General features: G+C 42.7%; 1 protein-coding gene across 3 annotated transcripts in view; it reads left to right on the plus strand.

Annotated features, from left to right (window-relative positions):
* Nucleotides 1-4,474, plus strand: part of ythdc1 (YTH N6-methyladenosine RNA binding protein C1) — an 84,086-nt gene extending 79,612 nt beyond the window's left edge. For all 3 annotated transcript variants that reach the window (XM_078214152.1, XM_078214154.1, XM_078214155.1), the window contains 3 exons: nucleotides 74-139; nucleotides 1,833-1,967; nucleotides 3,543-4,474. In XM_078214152.1, the coding sequence (XP_078070278.1) occupies nucleotides 74-139; nucleotides 1,833-1,967; nucleotides 3,543-3,758 (417 nt within the window). In that variant the 3' untranslated portion in view covers nucleotides 3,759-4,474. The remainder of the gene's footprint in view (nucleotides 1-73; nucleotides 140-1,832; nucleotides 1,968-3,542) is intronic.
* Nucleotides 4,475-14,554: the final 10,080 nt, after the last annotated feature.

Here is a 14,554-nt window from a genome sequence, read left to right on the forward strand (position 1 = left end):
TAACATTACTAATGCATTGGTAAATACATTTAAAAGTCTGATTTTAGTCTACAAATATATCTTTCATTCACAGTCTTACAATGATTATATGAGGGAATTTCATCACAGCATTGGACCGCCACCACCTTGGCAGGGAATGGTGAGTAGCAAAAAGTGCTCTACTTGGTATATCATTATTCTTCGGTAATTAAAATCTGACAAAACTCTGATTGTAAATTGAAGTGGGTTACTTTATTCCCACTTTCTATAGCCTGTCCTTTGTCGTCCACCCCTTAAAAATGTTATCTTTGGTGAACATGTAAGAAATGTAAACCCTCTGGCCCTTCTTTTGACGTGGAGATGCCAGCGTTGGACTGGGGTAAACATAGTAAGAAGTTTAACAACAACAGGTTAAAGTCCAACAGGTTTATTTGGTAGCAAAAGCCGCACAAGCTTTCGAAGCCTTAAGGTGAGTGGGAATTCTGTTTACAAACAGGGCATCTAAAGACACAAACTCAATTTACATGAGTAATGGTTGGAATGCAAATACTTACAGCTAATCAAGTCTTTAAGATACAAACAATGTGAGTGGAGAGAGCATCAAGACAGGCTAAAGAGATGTGTATTGTCTCCAGACAGGACAGCCAGTCAGACTCTGCAGGTCCAGGCAAGCTGTGGGGATTACAAATAGTGTGACATGAACGCAATATCCCGGTTGAGGCCGTCCTCATGTACGGAACTTGGCTATCAGTTTCTGCTCAGCGACTCTGCACCGTCGTGTGTCGTGAAGGCCGCCTTGGAGAACGCTTTCAGGAAAGGATGTCCCGAGGCATGTGGTACATTGGGGAAACCATGCAGATGCTGCGACAACGGATGAATGAACACCACTCGACAATCACCAGGCAAGACTGTTCTCTTACTGTTGGGGAGCACTTCAGCGGTCACGGGCATTCGGCCTCTGATATTCGGGTAAGCATTCTCCAAGGCGGCCTTCACGACCCACGACGGCGCAGAGTCGCTGAGCAAAAACTGATAGCCAAGTTCCGCACACATGAGGACGGCCTCAACCGGGATATTGGGTTCATGTCACACTATTTGTAATCCCCACAGCCTGCCTGGACCTGCAGAGTTTCACTGGCTGTCCTGTCTGGAGACAATACACATCCCTTTAGCCTGTCTTGATGCTCTCTCCACTCACATTGTTTGTATCTTAAAGACTTGATTAGCTGTAAGTATTTGCATTCCAACCATTATTCATGTAAATTGCGTTTGTGTCTTTAGATGCCCTGTTTGTGAACAGAATTCCCACTCGCCTGAAGGGGCTTAAGGCTCCGAAAGCTTGTGCGGCTTTTGCTACCAAATAAACCTGTTGGACTTTAACCTGGTGGTGTTAAACTTCTTACTGTGTTTATCTTACTTTGACCCCAGAAAGATGAATATCAGAAACAAAAATTCTTCAGTTTTACCCTGCAGCCCAGCCAGGCCCCCCATGCACCTGTTCTCTTTCTGAAATGCCAATTCTTGAAATGCTTTTAAGCCAGTTGTAAACCAGACTGAATGGTAACATGTCCAGCATTCAGAGCAATGTCTGTACAGCCTGGAGATGAAGTTATCATTTGTCTCCTTCCTACTGGGTAAAGCAAGCTTGACTGCTTTTGGGCTGAGTATAATAATGTTGGCCTGGGGTCTAATGCTGTTTGCACCATTCTTGCTGAACAGTTTCTTGCGATTGTGTATCCTTTGGGATTAAAATGCTAGCATTAATTCACTAGTGGATGGATTAAATGATTTTACACTTCAGAAAACCTGCAGATGTGGATGCTGTTAATATTTAGTGTCTTTCTAATTTACAGCCACCATATCCTGGTATGGAGCAGGCTCCACATCATCCTTATTACCAGCATCACCCGCCACCACCTCAGGCACACCCACCATATTCTGGACATCATCCGGTCCCACATGAAGCCAGATACAGAGACAAGCGAGTGGTATGTATAGAAGTTGTCATTTTATCAAAATTACTGCAACCTTCTGAGTGATTGTTGATGTTCGTTGCAGTAGCAATTCCCATATTCAGGTGTTGCTGTGACTTTTGTTTTAAGTAGACCCTTGAAATTATCTAAAAATAAACAGATTTTGTCAAAATTGGGAAATTATGATGGCTGAGATTAGAAACTTAATTCTTAAATTCTTTGCATTATGGTTAGTTTAGCATATTAGATCTTCTTTTTGTATTGCAGAATTTAATAAATTATAACTCCAGATTTGTTATCTCGAGCTGTGTTGCATTTTAAAAAATATTAAGCTTGCTCTTTCTTGGCGCCAATGAAAAAGATGCAGCAGTTAGGGAATGGAAGTTGACTGGAGGACAGAAAACAGCACTGATTAAGTTTGTTTTTGGTCTGATGTGCTATATTATTATCTCTCCAAAATGTATAAATATTCTGGGTTCTTATCAATATTTGCTGAAGACATTAAATACGGAGCATAGTTCTATGACAAGGATTGAAGCCTTGTGACTGACCATGCAGAAAAGAAAGGACTTCCTTCTGATTTTGCACTGCCTTGTCATTGTGTCTGGTATTGAAGTATCAATCTGGTTTCTGATACTACCCACAAGGTTCCAATTTCTGCTACCTTCTCAGATGCTAGAATTCTTAGTGCTGTTCAAAGAACCAGGGGTACAGTTAAGAACAAATACACAAGCGGAGGTGAAAGCGGGATTCATCAAGTTCAGTCGTTGTCAATTTGGAAACTTATCTACCTAAGATTTTTTTGAAAAGAGAAAAGATAGGTGGGGTAGATTTGGGAAAATCCATTTTACTCAAAGCAAATAGAAGATTTACAAGTAAGATAAAGTGAAGAAAAATGACAACCCACATTTACACTTGACAACACATTTATGGTGCTTAATCCATTTTAAATTTGCAATTAAGCCTATGTTTATCGTTATGGCTCCAGTCACTTACCTACCGCTTTGTGGGATATTAAATTGTTGGAGATTTTATGTGGAGTGATGTTGTATTCTAATATGTAGTAAACAGTACCTGGTACCTGATTACTGCGGACCTGTGATTGACCTAGTATCTTAAGGGTGGTAACTGTCAAGTGCACTGCTGCCTTTACTTCATAACTAACTTGGGATAAAGATTGACATTTGTTGCAGTATAAATGTAGTCTTGAGTACAGCACAGTGGTTAGCACTGTTGCCTCGCAGGGACCCGGGTTCAATACTGGCCTCGGTCACTGTGTGGAGTTTGCACATTCTCCCCGTGTCTGCGTGGGTTTCCTCCAGGGGCTCCGGTTTCTTCCCACAGTCCAAAGGTGTGCGGGTTAGGTTGATTGGCCATGTTAAATTGCCCTTTAGTGTTGAGGGATTAGCAGGGTAAATATGTGGGGATAGGATTGTGGTTGGTGCAGACTTGATGGGCCGAATGGCCTCCTGCACTGTAGGGATTCTGCGATTCATAGCAGCATATGTTTATGATCAATGTGTTCCAGTTGTTACTGTTTACAAGAGAAGTCATTTTATTTTTAGTTACCATTCTTATTCATTCCAATAGCATGACTATGACATGAGAGTAGATGACTTCCTTCGTCGCACTCAAGCAGTTGTCACCAATCGCCGAAGTAGACCACGAGAGAGAGAGAGAGAGCGTGAACGGCCTCGAGATAGCCGACGAGACCGGGAACGTGATCGAGGCAGAGAACGGGAACGCGAAAGAGAAAGGATGAGAGAGAGAGAAAGAGACAAAGAACGAGGGAGATATAGGAGATAACTCGTTGACTGAAGCACTGCCCATATTAATGTGTTTACAGTAGCAGAAATGTGTTTAGAACTGTTCCTTTTTTATTTTTATTTTTTTAAGTTAAATTACATATTGGAACTTATTATGACCCTTGTACATCTATTGCTTTCATGCATGTGGGACTATATCAACTGAATTTTGAACCAGAAGCACAGATTTTTGTACAGGGATGTTTTGGGGGAGGGGTGCAGTTTTCTGATGACTTATTTTTGTCATCTGTGAATGTTAATGTCTAATCAAAAATATTTGCCCTCCATTCAGTTGAAAGCTGTGAGGAACAAATCTGCACTTGGCATAGACTTTGTTGTATGTAGTTGCACATGGATTAATGAGGAAAATATTGCTGCTAATAAGTATGCAAGTTAAATATAATGGGCTGATTGTGTGACCTTGTTATGTTGTAGCAAACAACTTTTTTTTTAAAACTCCATTTAGATTTCAACTTTTTTCATTGTTAATGATGAAAGCAATATTCAAAGACACTATTACAATCCAGTTTTAACTTTTTTAAGAGAAGAAACCCCTTGCTTAATAGCATTTAATCAATGCTAAAGTTCATTACTTTTCCTCCCAAAATTAAAAAGCACGCAGTGGCCTGATAGATTTACTGTAAGTTTATGGTAGAAGATTGTTACATTACCTTTAACTGCAAAACTTTTGTACAAAATAAATGAGAAAACTGATCACTTTCAGTGTGTGTTGCTTTATTACATAAAGAAGTGGTGTTGAAGAAAGTGATACTATACTCCCTTTGTACTTTCTGATGTAAAGTAGATATTCAGATAATGTCTTTTGGTATGAAAATGTTTCATGTAGATAGTCTGGACAAAAATTTCTGAATTAATAAATTGTTAAATATGGTAACCTTATTTGCATGTCTAAAGTTTGGATGGTTTTCATTTCCTAAAGCATCCACACATGACGATTGTTAACCTTTTATGCTCATAATTGTGATATCTGAATTCTTCTGCGTTGATTTTGGGGTATTTTCTGGACATTTTGACATCTCCCACGTTCCATGAATGTGATTGTTTATAGAAACGAAAGAGAATCGATGCAATTTTTCTGCACTGCAAAGATCTGGAAAGCTTCCTCTGATTGCTTGGGTAACATTACAGTTCAAAGATTTATTGAATGCTGGGCATATCTTGAAAAAGTGGGAACAGAATGTTTGCCTTGTTTTTCTATCATTCCATTAAGACATCATAGCTTTTACTTGTCTTGAAATAAAGTTACTGTTACAAAACTAAACCATTATAGAATCCCAACTTTAAATGTGAAAAGTAGGCTTGATTTAAATCTTTGTTTCTCAAATATTTAATGTAACCTGTAAAACACTTTAGTGTCATGGGGAATATGCAAAATACTGTCACATACAAAAGGTACACTAGGTGTAACCAAGCTATAAAGTCTCCTGAGTCAACATTTTTGATTTATTTCTCTGTTGAGCAAAGCTTTGTAAAAGTTATATTTAAGAAACTAAGTTGTGTATTCGCAACTGTTTTAATAACTAGTTGAAATGTTAATGAGCTGTTTGAAGCAGTATTGGGCATTGAAAGCGGTCAGTAATTGATAAAACCCCTCATCTCCATTTTGTGTTGGGAATTTCCAATGTGCCAATGTTTGGCATAGTCCCCTCTGAACAGGTGCATAAAATAAACTGGCAGTCAGGTCTTCATTAAAAATAATTCTACGCCAAACTCAATAGGTTTCTTTATTCATTCGTAGGACATGGGAGTTGCTGGCTGGCCAGCATTTATTGCCATTCCCAGTTGCCCTTGGAGGGCAGTTGAGTCAGCCACATTACTATAGCTCTGGAGTCACATGGAGGCCAGACCAGGTAAGGACAGCAGATTTACTTCCCTAAAAGATACTGGTGAACCAGATGGGTTTTTCCGACAACGATCATAGTCATCAGTAGATTCTTAATTCCAGATTTTTTTTTAACTGAATTTAAATTCCACTATCTGCCATGGTGAGATTTGAACCCAGGTGCTCAGAACATTAGCTGAGTTTCTGGATTAATAGTCTAGCGATAATACCACTAAGACATTGCCTTCCACATGGTTCGAAAGCGAGATAGTAATTGGAAATAAATTTGGTCATAAGAACTAGAGCAGGAGTAGGCCATTTGGCCCCTCGAGCCTGCTTCGCCATTCAATAAGATCATGACTGATCTTTTCGTGGACTCGGCTCCACTTACCCACCTGCTTACCATAACCCTTAATTCCTTCACTGTTCAAAAATCAATATTTTTGCCTTAAAAACATTCATAATGTGGAGATGTGTTGGACTGGAGTGGGTACTGTAAGAAGTCTCACAACAGCAGCTTAAAGTCCAACAGGTTTATTTGGAATCATGAGCTTTCGGAGTGCTGCTGCTTCATCAGGTGAGTGAAGGAGTACCTGATGAAGGGGCAGCATTCTGAAAGCTCGTGATTCCAAATAAACCTGTTGGACTTTAACCTGGTGTTGTGAAACTTATTACTTAACAACATTCAACAAGGTAGCCTCAACTGCTTCAATGGGCAGAGAATTCCACAGATTCACAACCCTTTGGGTGAAGAAGTTCTTCTTCAACTCTTAAATCTGCTCTCCCTTATTCTGAGGCTATGTCCCCTAGTTCAACTGGTTCAAAGCAGTTCCAGGGCATTGTAGGTAGAAACCTATAAAAACAGGCCAATAAGTACTGCTCTGCACGGTGAATGCTGCCTGGCTGTGAAAAATGCTTTTATAGTTTTGGGGGGGTGGGGGAGGGTGCAGCTAATCAGGCTAATAAACACATAACCATAGATTTAGGAGCACTAACATGATACTAACTTTAGAATAAAGATCTTGGATTATGGGCACGTAAGCCAGCCAGAGCCATAGAAGACAGCTCTGCATAATTAACAAATATTTCTGACTTAAAACATGTATTCTGAATTTACAAGATGGATGTGTTTTGCTTTTGATTACTTTTTGTGAAACTTCAGTCAGTGACAAAATACAGGGAGGGGGAAGAAACAATAGATTCACTGAAAGCAGTAATGCTATCAGCAGTGGTCGGGAACAAGATAGCTTCCAATGTTAGCCTTATGAATAGGATCATACAACTCCGAGAGATAACACAGGTGGTGAGCAAACATGAAAATTTTCTCGGGGTCGGACAAGTCATGTGGGTTCAATTCAGTGGGAATCATTTCACTGTCCAGCTTCCCATATTGCTGGACAACAGAAGGAAGGTAACGTGCGTAATTTAATAACATGAAATCTCATTAGGTCATGTGTGTTATTGGCTGGACTTAATGACAGGATGGTTATTGATTGATTTGTATTAATATTTACTGGATAATGCCCACCGGAAAGGTAGGCAATATGATTTTGGGAATGTATAAATTGCCTTCACGGGGGCATTCTTTACCTTGGGTGCAGGGCTTCCTCATATCATTCTCCCATTCGATCGTTTGGTTAGATAAAGTCACATCTTCAACATCAGTACACTGTATTTTGAGTCTTTGTATTAGCTTTAGTAGCTATACATCGCCTCGCGAGGAAGCCCCCGTATACAATTTGGCGCTGCGAGCAGAGTGATGTCACTGGCTTCAGATGGCAGGACGGGACTCCTAAGTGGGGGTGAGTATGTTTTTATAGGGACCACCCCAATTAGAGGAGTCCTTGTCAGGCCAGCAGGGCCATAAGTTGACTCACCTGAATCACCGAGGGGTTGTGGGGCACAGTGTTACTGAGGGCCGGAGAAAACATGAGTTGGGGCACTTAATATGGAGGACCGGAGGTGAAAAAGACCCCGGATCGTTTAGGGAGCAGAGCCAGAGAGAGAGCCGCACCATCTGGTGGCGAGACTCCAAAAAAGAGAGGGAGCAGCACCATTGGTTGATGAGACTCCAAAAAAAGAGCCGCACCACATAAGGTGACGTGACTCAAACAAAACGTTGGCACAATGGTGAGGTTGTGCTAAGGGGTGTTTAAAAAGAAAGCAAAGTCCCCAATGGGGTGGGCAGGAGAGCAGTGAGAGTCCTGGATGGGCTTAGAGCAGGATTCAAGGGGTTGAGACAGAGACGGAGACACAGGCGGACAGGGAGATAGGCAGGCTGTGGAGAGGACAGAGGAGAGAGCTAGAGTTAATAGAAAAAAATATAGTGAAAAATTCTCAGAGGGAATTAAGGGGTTAAAAAATGAGAGCAGAGAGGGATCTGGTTTGGAGACAGCGCGGTAGACAGGATGTGGGTGAGAGTGAGAACACCCTTGTGTGGATGTTTGGGGATTGCAGGTGACAGCAGAATTAAGACTAATGCAGACATTTAAAAATCAAAGATACTAAAGTCTTAAATTCCTCTTTTTTTGGGGGGGGGGGTGTGTGGGGGGGAGATGATCAATGGCCAAGGTCATTATTTAAAAAAGAGGCCAAGAATTTGGCAGAGATTTAGGCTCTTTGTGCCTGCATTGGTCTAAAAATGGCAACATGTTGCATCTGAAAAGTTGTAAGTAGGTGAAGAGAGTGCGATAGTCTTTAGCACAAAGGACAAAGAACAGTACAGCACAGGAAACAGGCCCTTCGGCCCTCCAAGCCTGTGCTGCTCCTTGGTCCAACTAGACCAATCGTTTGTATCCCTCCATTCCCGGGCTGCTCATGTGACTATCCAGGTAAATCTTAAACGATGTCAGCGTGCCTGCCTCCACCACCCTACTTGGCAGTGCATTCCAGGCCCCCACCATCCTCTGTGTAAAAAACATCCCTCTGATATCTGAGTTATACTTCGCCCCTCTCACCTTGAGCCCGTGACCCCTCGTGATCGTCACCTCCGACCTGGGAAAAAGCTTCCCACTGTTCACCCTATCTATCCCCTTCATAATCTTGTACACCTCTATTAGATCTCCCCTCATTCTCCATCTTTCCAGGGAGAACAACCCCAGTTTACCCAATCTCTCCTCGTAGCTAAGACCCTCCATACCAGGCAACATCCTGGTAAACCTTCTCTGCACTCTCTCTAACGCCTCCACGTCCTTCTGGTAGTGCGGCGACCAGAACTGGACGCAGTACTCCAAATGTGGCCTAACCAGCGTTCTATACAGCTGCATCATCAGACTCCAGCTTTTATACTCTATACCCCGTCCTATAAAGGCAAGCATACCATATGCCTTCTTCACCACCTTCTCCACCTGTGTTGCCACCTTCAAGGATTTGTGGACTTGCACACCTCGGTCCCTCTGTGTTTCTATACTCCTGATGACTCTGCCATTTATTGTATAACTCCTCCCTACATTATTTCTTCCAAAATGCATCACTTCGCATTTATCCGGATTAAACTCCATCTGCCACCTCTCCCCCCAATTTTCCAGCCTATCTATATCCTGCTGTATTGCCCGACAATGCTCTTCGCTATCCGCAAGTCCAGCCATCTTCGTGTCATCCGCAAACTTGCTGATTACACCAGTTATACCTTCTTCCAAATCATTTATATATATATCACAAATAGCAGAGGCCCCAGTACAGAGCCCTGTGGAACACCACTGGTCACAGACCTCCAGCCGGAAAAAGACCCTTCGACCACTACCCTCTGTCTCCTATGGCCAAGCCAGTTCTCCTTGTATCCCATGAGCCTTAACCTTCTTAACCAACCTGCCATGTGGGACTTTGTCAAATGCCTTACTGAAATCCATATAGACGACATCCACGGCCCTTCCTTCATCAACCGTTTTTGTCACTTCCTCAAAAAACTCCACCAAATTTGTAAGGCACGACCCCCTCCCTCTTACAAACCATGCTGTCTGTCACTAATGAGATTGTTCCGTTCTAAATGCACATACATCCTGTCTCTAAGAATCCTCTCCAACAACTTCCCTACCACGGACGTCAAGCTCACCGGCCTATAATTTCCTGGGTTATCCCTGCTACCCTTCTTAAACAACGGGACCACATTCGCTATCCTCCAATCCTCAGGGACCTCACCCGTGTCCAAAGAAGCGACAAAGATTTCCGTCAGAGGCCCAGCAATTTCATCTCTCATCTCCCTGAGCAGTCGAGGATAGATGCCATCAGGCCCTGGGGCTTTGTCAGTTTTAATGTTCCCTAAAAAACCTAACACTTCCTCTCTTGTAATGGAGATTTTCTCTAACGGGTCAACACCTCCCTCCGAGACACTCCCGGTTAACACGCCCCTCTCCTTCGTGAATACCGATGCAAAGTATTCATTTAGGATCTCCCCGATTCCCTTGGGTTCTAAGCATAATTCCCCTCCTTTGTCCCTGAGAGGTCTGATTTTCTCCCTGACAACTCTTTTGTTCCTAACGTATGAATAGAATGCCTTAGGATTCTCCTTAATCCTGCCTGCCAAGAACATTTTGTGACCTCTTTTTGCCCTTCTAACTCTCCGTTTGAGTTCTTTCCTACTCTCTCTGTATTCCTCCAGAGCTCCATCTGTTTTCAGTTGCCCGGACTTAACGTACGCCTCCCTTTTCATTTTAATCAGATCCTCAATTTCCCTGGTTATCCATGGCTCTCGAATCCTACCTTTCCTATCTTTCCTTTTTACAGGCACATGCCTATCCTGCAGCCTTATCAATAGTTCCTTAAAAGACTCCCACATGCCAGACGTGGACTTACCCTCGAACATCCTCTCCCAATCAACATCCACCAATTCCTGCCTAATCCGACAGGTTGAGAATCGGGATATTTAAAAGTGATAAATCTTGTTTTGAATTAATCTTAACAATGGAAAGATAGGGCTTAATTTTTGTTTCAGGAGTATGGGGTTTTGATATGATGACATTCAGTCGAGAAAATGTACTACGTCCCATTTTGAAACAAGTCGTGTTAACCCATTCTGTCCCACACAGAATGGATCTTTGTGTTTTAAGATTTTCTGGTAGTTTTCAAATAGTAAAATCATTAGCTTAAATCAAAACATAGCAGAGGAGAGAGAGCATTCATGCATTTAGTGAAGAGTTACATAAGGTAGAATGGGAGTGTGAGTTTAATGATTGGCAGATTGGTGATAAGAAAGAGGTGAGAGAAATGATCCAGTGGAATAAATGAACACTTAAAGGAAAGGAACAGGTAAGCGAAGTACAGATGAGATGTGGGAAGTGAACAGGGTAATAAAAGAGACATTATGGAAGAGATGATGATAGACAGAAAAACAGAGTTAAAGCTGGGATTCATTTGGTGATTACAAAGAAGAATATTGGGAATAAAAAGAATTTAGAGGGATTCTAAGAAGTAAAACGCAGTTTAGGTGATAGCTATGGATGAAGGAACAAGCTTTTAAAAATAAAAGCGATAAAATAGACACTAATGGACAGTTGAAAGCTCACAACACTGTTTTCTGAGCTTGGGATAATTAACAAATGGTGTTATTTAAGAAGATGAACGAGCAACCAAAATAAGTTACTGCCCAGAATCAAATTGAAAGGTTTGATTTCTGTTCGAACATGTTATATTGTAGAAGTCGGTAAGGAAAAGAGGAATTCCAAAGGACCACAAGAAGGTTACATTTTATGTGCAAAGACTTCTCATCAGGAAGGGCAAGACCAATATTGGAGCCTTTTAACTATTACAGGAATTTTGTGGAGGATTATGCTGTACTTGCCAAACCTTTGCAGAACCTGATAAAGAGGAAAGGTGAGTAGTGAGGAAGTAGTATGGGGAGACACGGAAGCACAAGCCCTTTCAGATTTAAAACCACCCATGACAAGACCCCCAGCCCTGGGTCTACCGGATCTTACCAAGCCATTTCACATTTTTTGTCAGGAATGTGATGAAGCACAAGCTGCAGTAGTAACCTAATGGCTTGGGGATAGATTCAGTAGCCAGGGAAATGCATCGATGTGTAAGGGCTTTAGCATGCGTCTCCTGGGCCGTGTGTCCAAGCCACTTACTTTGTGTGTGGGCTGTAGAGAATTATTTTTCCCAATCAGCTTATAGAAACAGGAAGGTTTAAAAAAAAAAGTTTCTGATGGAAGATGTTCAAAGTGGGAGGCAAATCTTTTGTCAGGAGACAACCATGTAGAGATCAGCAGAGATGTAAGAGGAAATCCTGCAGGAGAGTTAACAGTGCAAGGAACAGAGCATGAACGTATAATGGAAGTGACAAAAGGAGTGAGTGAAGAACATAGAACATTACAGCGCAGTACAGGCCCTTCGGCCCTCGATGTTGCATCGACCAGTGGAACCAATCTAAAGGCCCTCTGATCTACACTATTCCACTATCATCCATGTTGGGAAGCTTTTTCCCAGATCAGAAGTGACGTTCACGAGGGGTCACGGGCTCAAGGTGAGAGGGGCGAAGTATAACTCAGATACTAGAGGGATGTTTTTTACACAGAGGGTGGTGGGGGCCTGGAATGCGCTGCCAAGTAGGGTGGTGGAGGCAGGCACGCTGACATCATTTAAGACTTACCTGGATAGTCACATGAGCAGCCTGGGAATGGAGGGATACAAACGATTGGTTTAGTTGGACCAAGGAGCGGCACAGGCTTGGAGGGCCGAAGGGCCTGTTTCCTGTGCTGTACTGTTCTTTATATGTTTATCCAATAACCATTTGAATGCTCTTAATGTTGACGAGTCCACTACTGCTGCAGGCAGGGCATTCCACGCCCTTACTACTCTCTGAGTAAAGAACCTACCTCTAACATCTGTCCTATATCTCAGCTTGGTGTTTCTTGCAGTTGTCAGCTATCTCTCTGCGGATTTGCTCCTCCAATTCTCGCTGACGATTGGGTGGTCTATAATACAACCCCATTAATGTGGTCATACCTTTCCTGTTTCTCAGCTCCACCCATAGAACATTACAGCGCAGGACAGGCCCTTCGGCCTTCGATGTTGCGCCGACCAGTGGAACCAATCTAAAGCCCCTCAAATCTACACTATTCCAATATCATCCATATCTTTATCCAATAACCATTTGAAGCTCTTAATGTTGACGAGTCCACTACTGCAGCCAGCAGGGCATTCCACACCCTTACTACTCTCTGAGTAAAGAACCTACCTCTAACATCTGTCCTATATCTCTCACCCCTCAATTTAAAGCTATGTCCCCTCGTGCTAGCCAACACCATCCGAGGAAAAAGGCTCTCACTATCCACCCTATCTAATCCTCTGATCATCTTGTATGCCTCTATTAAGTCACCTCTTAACCTTCTTCTCTCTAACGAAAACAACCTCAAGCCCCTCAGCCTTTCCTCATACGATTTTCCCACCATACTTTTCTCCTTTCACCCTTAACCCATGCCCTCTGGTTTTTTTTCTCCCCTAGCCTCAGCGGAAAAAGCCTGCTTGCATTCACTCTATCTATACCCATCAAAATCTTATACACCTCTATCAAATCTCCCCTCAATCTTCTACGCTCCAGGGAATAAAGTCCCAACCTATTCAATCTCTCTGTAACTCAGCTTCTCAAGTCCCGGCAACATCCGTGTGAATCTTCTCTGCACTCTTTCAACCTTATTTACATCCTTCCTGTAACTAGGTGACCAAAACTGCACACAATACTCCAAATTCGGCCTCATCAATGCCTTATATAACCTTACCATAACACTCCAACTTTTATACTCAATACTCCGATTTATAAAGGCCAATGTACCAAAGGCACTCTTTACCACCCTATCCACCTGTGACGTCACTTTTAGGGAATTCTGTACCTGTATTCCCAGATCCCTCTGTTCAACTGCACTCTTCAGAGTCCTACCATTTACCCTGTACGTTCTTCTTTGGTTTGTCCTTCCAAAGTGCAATATCTCACACTTGTCTGCGTTAAATTCCATTTGCCATTTTTCAGCCCATTTTTCTAGTTGGTCCAAATCCCTCTGCAAGCTTTGAAAACCTTCCTCACTGTCCACTACACCTCCAATCTTTGTATCATCAGCAAACTTGCTGATCCAATTTACCACATTATCATCCAGATCATTGATATAGATGACAAACAACAATGGACCCAACACCGATCCCTGCGGCACACCACTAGTCATAGGCCTCCACTCGGAGAAGCAATCCTCCACAACCACTCTCTGGCTTCTTCCATTGAGCCAGTGTCTAATCCAATTTACTACCTCCCCATGTATACCTAGCGACTGAACCTTCCTAACTAACCTCCCATGAGGGACCTTGTCAAAAGCCTTGCTGAAATCCAGGTAGACAACATCCACCGCCTTCCCTTCATCCACTTTCCTGGTCACTACACCACAGGTGGGTGAGTGGGCAAGGTGGGTGATGTTGGTGAGTGGGTATATGGATGGGTGGATAAATGGGAGAGTGGGACTTTGGTCAGAAGGGTAGTTGGCTTGGGTTTGAGAGTAGTCAGGTGGTTGAGAGATAGTTGGGTCTGTGAAGTGGGTAGATAGTTTGGAGGATTGATTCCGGTTGGGTTGGAAAGCAGTTAGGATTTTGAAGGTAGCCATGGAGTTAGGCATATAGTCAGGTTGTTTGGGGTGCTGTCAGGTGGTCAGGAGTTGTAGTTGGGTGGTTGGGGAGGGGTAATAAGGTTGTAGGGGATGGTTTGTGGAGGTTGGGGGTAGTTGGATGGGCAGAAGGGGATTCAGGCAGTCAGGGGATGCAGTTGGCTGGTCTGGGTGGTGATTGAGGACCCTGGGGGTTGTTGTGTTATCCAGGTGTTAGATCAGGTTTTAATATGTGTCGTGTCTTCTGGGTAACAATGTGGGTAAGTAAGTTGAAACTGTCCAAAATCTCTGATTCTAACTCAGAGTTCGAGACATTCACAGAGGGCCAATGGGAGCAGGGGAAGTTTAAACTCGATGGGCAATTCCCATGTG

The sequence above is a fragment of the Mustelus asterias genome, chromosome 6 (assembly GCF_964213995.1).
Source record: "Mustelus asterias chromosome 6, sMusAst1.hap1.1, whole genome shotgun sequence".
Lineage (NCBI taxonomy): Eukaryota > Metazoa > Chordata > Chondrichthyes > Carcharhiniformes > Triakidae > Mustelus > Mustelus asterias.